Source organism: Bison bison, unplaced genomic scaffold (assembly GCF_000754665.1).
Source record: "Bison bison bison isolate TAMUID 2011002044 unplaced genomic scaffold, Bison_UMD1.0 scf7180017864456, whole genome shotgun sequence".
Taxonomy (NCBI): domain Eukaryota; kingdom Metazoa; phylum Chordata; class Mammalia; order Artiodactyla; family Bovidae; genus Bison; species Bison bison.
Window position 1 is genome coordinate 27,617,105 of NW_011495018.1, and position 6,856 is coordinate 27,623,960.

The 6,856-nt window shown below is 41.9% G+C and overlaps 1 protein-coding gene across 1 annotated transcript in view; it reads right to left on the bottom strand.

Annotated features, from left to right (window-relative positions):
• Positions 1 to 469: 469 nt before the first annotated feature.
• AS3MT (arsenite methyltransferase) overlaps positions 470 to 6,856 on the bottom strand; it is an 18,313-nt gene continuing 11,926 nt past the window's right edge. Inside the window, exon 11 of the mRNA XM_010859427.1 lies at positions 470 to 752. Within this exon, the coding sequence (XP_010857729.1) occupies positions 648 to 752 (105 nt within the window). The 3' untranslated portion in view covers positions 470 to 647. The remainder of the gene's footprint in view (positions 753 to 6,856) is intronic.

Here is a 6,856-nt window from a genome sequence, read left to right on the forward strand (position 1 = left end):
ACCCACCATTTTTACATCTAGTTTGTCTTTTAAAAAGTATCAAACTGTTTTCCTGATCTGGTTAAGATTTACTGCATATGGTTACCATGTTGTCTTATGTTAGGGTAAACTGAAGTCAAAAAAATTAACACTTGGGTTTTTTCTTCATTCAACTGCACATTGGAGGAAAAAAACTGATATAAAAGACCATTATCTCCAGAGCGCTCCTACCAAATTTGATTTGGCAATCTTTTGGCATGATTCGAATGATTTCAGTAGGAGCTTTGTTTAATGAGCACACACGGTGAAAAGTCGAAAAGGTTCTATGTGGGTCAGAAGGAAGATGTTTTCCCTGAGACTCAGCCAACTCTCTTTTCTAAAGCCTTTCTTGCCCATGGGCCAAGCTTTCAGACTGCTGCTCAGTTCCATTTCTGGCCACCAGGTGGCACCAGAATCAGGTAAGAGGAAACCGGCTTAACGGGTCTTTACGTGACTTTGATGTAAACCTTTAATACTTTGTAAAGATAACTCATTTATTTTTATCTAGAAATCAGTGGACTTCTGCCACTTGTTCTTTCGTGTGGTATGGGCTATGGGAAAGGGTGCGTTAAGACATGTATAACTCATTCTTTCACCTCCTGCCCACTGTCGTCTGGTCAGCTGTTGTTTTAGGAGCATTTCTTTGTACTGCAGCAGCCACCAACAGCAGGGAAACTTCTGGACTCCGCACTGTCAAACCTCCCTGCAAGCTCAAATGGATCTGTGATCACATCCTGTCAAAAGACAAACCAAGACGAAAGGATACGTTAAAGATGTTTTGACAGACACTAACATTTCAGCTGGACTTAACGCTTATTTCCTACAAGGAGGACAAAATTGTACAGTTCTGTGGGGTCCGGGACTCACTTATCAAGGTGGCTGTCTTTTCCTGAAGTTTCTAATCAAGTTATCACTATTTTCAAGGTAGACTTCATTTAAAGCTTCTGAAAGGTCCCTTTTGGGCCAGAAGAGTTGATTTTGCTTTATTCCATGGGATTCCCGTTTGTTTGTGCCTTTTACCTTTTTAGAACTGAGCTACTGACATGCTGGATCTTCTTCTCTTCTCTTACTCTAATCTCTAGAAACGTGTGCAAGAGAAGAAGGGAAGTCCCAGATACTAGGGCCCTCATTGGCAACTGCTGATATTCAGATGTTGAGATTGCCAACCACAACCAGTAAGATTTCAGGGCAGAGTAAGTGGAACTTTCAAAAGACAAGACAGCAGTCTTTATTTTTCCTCCTTTCACCTTCTAATGAGATACCTCTACCAGCAGTCCCAACAGTCAGAGAAAAAACAGGCACAAGACTGCACATCAAGAATATGCACAAGCCACCTCATTAATGAAAGTGAATTCATTAAACATGATCTTGCTGCTACTGCTGCTAAGTCGCTTCAGTCGTGTCCGACTCTGTGCGACCCCATAGATGGTAGCCCACCAGGCTCCTGGGATTCTCCAGGCAAGAACACTGGAGTGGGTTGCCATTTCCTTCTCCAATGCATGAAGGTGAAAAGTGAAAGTGAATTCGGTCAGTTGTGTCCGACTCTAGCAACCCCATGGACTGCAGCCTACCAGGCTCCTCCGTCCATGGGATTTTCTAGGCAGAAGTACTGGAATGGGGTGCCATTGATCTTACACTCTTATTATTTGTTGGTGGGTTGCAACCTACAAGTTATTTGTTTATAACTACAAACAGAAAGATTGGAGAAGGAAATGGCAACCCACTATAGTGTTCTTGCCTGGGGAACCCCAGGGATGGGGGAGCCTGGTGGGCTGTCGTCTCTGGGGTCGCACAGAGTCGGACATGACTGAAGCAACTTAGCGGCAGTGGCTGCGGCGGCAAACAGAAAGATGTACAAGTAATATCAGTACCACTTCCAAATGTCTGCAACCAGCCCGAAAAGCTCTCAAAACTTGAAGGAACTAGAAGGTGGGACACCCTGACAAGCAGTCCTTTCCAGCACTAACTGTGCTTGTGTGAACAGTATAGATATGGAGAGCTAGTGCAGCATACTGGTTAAGAATGTCAGCTCCAGAAACAGATGTGGGTTCAGATTTACTCCTTTCTAGCTGTGTGACCTTGGATCAGCAAATTAATCTCTCTGAGCCTGTTTCTTCATTTGTAAAATGAAGAAAAGGAGTATTATGAGGACTAAATGATGAGGTGCTTTCAACATATTAACTGTTTGATAAAGATGAGGTCCTCTAGACTACAACCAAAATCACTGTAGACGGTGATTGCAGCCATGAAATTAGAAGACGCTTGCTCCTTAGGAGAAAAGCTATGACAAATCTAGACAGTGTATTAAAAAGCAGAGACAGCACTTTGCCAACAGTGGTCTGTACAGTCCAAGTTATAGTTTTTCCAATAGTCATGTATGGATGTGAGAGTTGGACCATAAAGAAGGCTGAGCGCTGAAGTGCTGATGCTTTCAAATTGTGGTGCTGGAGAAGACTCTTGAGAGTTCCCAGGACAGCAAGATCAAACAAGTCAATCCTAAAGGTAGTCAATCCTGAATATTCATTGGAAGGATGGATGCTGAAGCTGAAGCTCCAATTCTTTGGCTACCTGATTTGAAGAGCCAATTCATGGAGAAAGACCCTGATACTGGGAAAGACTGAGGACAGGAGGAGAAGGGGGCAAGAGAGGGTGAGATGGCTGGATGGCATCACTGACTCAATGGACATGAGTTTGAGCAAACTCCGGGAGATAGTGAAAGACATGGAAGCCTGGCGTGCTGCAGTCCATGGGGTGGCAAAGAGTCAGACACAACTCAGTGACTGAACAACAGCAATGACTGTTGTCATGTGATTACTCCCAAGACTATTAACTAGAGCAAGACAGGACATAGCACACATCCTATCTGCATCACTATAGATGCTGCAGGGTTTTAATAGTTCTTTTAAATAGCAAAATACACTTTGCTTGTCAGGATTAAAGAAGGAGGAGGAGGAGAAGAAAAAAGAAAAACTAGGACTCTCAAAAACAGTCATTATGAAAAAAAAAAAACAAAAACCAGTCATTATGGAGTCAAGTCCCAGAAATAAGCAGTACTTTGATTCTTCTACTGAGCCAACTGATAGGATGACAGAAATACGAGCAATTCCCCACATGCCTCCTGCCTGTGGTTCTCAGGAATCTATCACAAAGGTCTTCCATAAAAAAGATAAGAATGTCCTCCTCCGAAAGCCCAAGGTTGTATTTCTAGGACACACAGCTGCTTCATTCTTCAAATCTTCCTTCAGTGTCAATTAGTCCCATTTCAGACATGGAACTGACGGCACACCCGCAAGCTGAAAGAAGTACGGCGAGAGAGATGGGAGATGGTTCTGACAAACCAGTTCAAACATGTAGAAAGCTGCATTCCTGCCAGAGGTCAGGCATCCTCCTGCACATGAGGTGCTGGAGAGCTCTGCTGCCAAAAAATTCTCTCCTGCAGAAGCAAACGCATCTAACTACAGTTTCCCAGCCAGACTGGGCTGGGGGAAAGATTCTGTTTACTTGTAACTAATTCTCTGACAGCCTTCAGAACTACGATTCAGGAAGCCAAGTAAAGGAGAATAGAATGATGAAAGTATTTCCAGATAAACACTGATCTTGATCAGCAAGATTTTGTTATCAGTGAACGACCAAGAATTTCAAAAGACCAGTAACACATTCATGAAATGCAATGGACTGATAAGTCAGAATTCAAATTTCACTACTTTTCCCTCTAAAGTTCTTTTTCCCTCAAAAGTAGAGTGCTCAAGAATCAAATAAAGCAAAAAAAATAAATGAATAAAATCACTTTTTACCTCTAGAGATGGCTTCTACACTTAGCTCAGATTATGCCACCAGGGAATTCCCTAATAAGCTTCACTCTTAAAAGACTGCCTGGGGACTTCCCTGGTGGATAAGAGTCTACCTGCCACTGCAGGGCCATGGGTTTGATCCCTGATCCAGGAAGATCCCACATGCCTCGGAGCAACTATGCCCATGCGCCACAACTACTGGGCCCACACTCTAGAGCCTGGGAGCTGCAACTGCTGAAGCCCATGTACCTTCCAGCCTGTGCTCCACAACACGAGAAGACCACGCACCAAACCAGAGTAGCCCCCCTCGCCGCAGCTAGAGAAAGCCTGTGCAGAGCAACAAAGACCCAGCAAGGCCAAATAAAGAAAGACTGCTTGGGAATTCCCTGGCAGTCCAGCAGTCAGGACTCAGTGCTCACTGCTGGAGCCCGGGGTTCAATTTCTGGTTCCGGAACTAAGATCCCACAAGCACTGAGGGAAGAAAAAAAAAAAAGACTGCGAGGTAATAAAAGGTGGAGGAAAAGGCACAAGAGTTACTTGTGTATCAATGTTTTTGCCCCATGCATCTAAAATTTCTACAAAATATAAACAGCAGAAAAGTAAAATTTTTGAAGATTATAGAAATTCTGAGCCAGGAGAAAGGGTACATGAGAGAATGATGAAAGAATCCTGCAAAGAGGGTCAGAATTCAAACACACAGAACACAGTTCCAAGATACCCAGAAACTTCAGTTCAGTTCAGTTCAGTCACTCAGTCGTGTCCGACTCTTTGCGACCTCAAGAACCACAGCACGCCAGGCCTCCCTGTCCATCACCAACTCCCGGAGTCCACCCAAACCCATGTCCATCGAGTCGGTGATGCCATCCAATCATCTCATCCTCTGTTGTCCCCTTCTCCTCCTGCCCTCAATCCTTCCCAGCATCAGGGTCTTTTCCAATGAGTCAGCTCTTCACATCAGGTGGCCAAAGTACTGGAGTTTCAGCTTCAACATCAGATCTTCCAATGAACACCCAGGACTGATCTCCTTTAGGATGGACTGGTTGGATCTTAGTCTTTAGTTGGACCAAGAATCTTAGCAAATACAAATCCATAACCATAACCACCTCTGTTTCTTGGGTATGTTATTACTTGCCAGGCATTGCCTAACATTTACATGTATCATTCCATTTGACTTTTATAATCTGAGGGGAAAAGGGATTATTATCTTGCCATTAAACATGAGGAAACAGAGGGTTTGAGGAGTTTAGGTAAGGAATCCAAGATTACACATAGGCGGCAGAGCCGAGATGTGTACTTAGTCTATCGTGTACATATACCACCATCCTGCCCCAGAAAGAGCAGTAGCTTATTTTGCTGGGCAGGACTCTGGTGCAGGTTAGAAGTTCTGTCAGACAAAAAAGACTTGAAATCCATCACTAAGCCTGTTCTAAATACTAGAATATTATAAATTAACAAATGGATTAATAATTATAAGAGCATGAATGGGGGAAAGGTACAAATAAATAAGAGAAAGATGCCACTATCTGTTACCACACCCTATCCACCTTCTTCATAGGGAGGTTGTGAGAGGTGACTGGAGATAACTTGTGATAAAATGCTTTTTAAAATGCGACACCAAAATTTCAGTTACTAGAATAATTTTTAAATAAGAATCTAAGATATTTTAGAAAATATTCATTTTAGAATATGCTGGAATACTGGCTCAAATACTTCACACTAATGAAGAATGGCTACAATCAAAATAGAAAATAACAACTGTTGGCAAGGATGCAGAGAAATGGGAACCCTTGCACATTGCTGGGAGGATTGTAAACTGGCAGAGCCACTGTAGGACACAGTTTGGTGACTTCAGAAAGTTAAATGGAGAATTACCACATGACCCAACAATTCCACTCCCAGATACAGACCCAAAAGGATTCAAAACAACCACTCAAACAAGTACATGAGGCACATAGACATGCATAGTCACAGCAACATTACAATAGCCAAAAAGTGGAAACAACCTAAACGTCTCTCAACTGACGAATGGACTAAAAAGAAAAAACTGTGGTATAGCCATATAAGGGACTATTATCCAGCTATGAAAAGGGATGAAATACTGCTATAATGGATAAACCCTGAAAACATTACATTAAGTAAAAGAAGCCAGACAGAGAAGGTCACAAAGTATTTTATGATTCCACTTTTACGAAATGTCCAGAAAAAGCAAATCCAGAGACAAGAAAACAGATTAGTTACTGCCAGGGATCAGGGAGGGGAGGACTGGGGATTAGCGCTTAATGGGAACAGGATTTACTCTGGGGGATGATGAAAGCTTTCTGGCACTAGACAGTGGTAATGGTTGTACGACATTATAAACAAACTAAAAGCTACTAAATTGTACAGATTAAAATGGTTAAAAAAATTGGTTAAAATAGTGAATTTTATGTTATGCCAAGTTTACCTCAAGTTTTAAAAAGCACTAAAAGAAAACAAGTAAATTTATAATGTTCACAAAGAGCAGATCTTTCTAATGGTAACACCAGAGCCAGATACCATAAAGGAAATAAAAACTGCATAAAAACTGAAAACATCTATTCAGGACAAAAAGCAAATAAAAAGGGGAATTCCCCTGTGGTCCAGTTGTTAAGACTCTATGCTTGCACTGCAAGGGGCATGGGTTCAATTCCTGCCCAGGGAACGAAGGTCCAACATGCCATGTGGCACAACAACAAAAAAAGCAAATGAAAAGGTAAATGAGCAAAAATTTGCAACATAGTAATAAACAAAGTCTTATATTACATAGGAAGTTCACAACAGATGAAATGTAAATGGTCAATAAACATAACCAAAAAGTTCAATGTACATAAAATAAACAAATTATATTCTGCTTATCAGACAAACAAAGATTTTTTTTAAGTTGTTGTTCAGTCACTCAGTCATGTCTGACTCCTTGTGATCCCATGAACTGTAGCATGCCAGGCTTCCCTGTCCTTCACTATCTCCTGGAGTTTGCTCAAACTCATGTCCATTGAGTCGATGATGCCATCCAACCATCATCTTTTTAA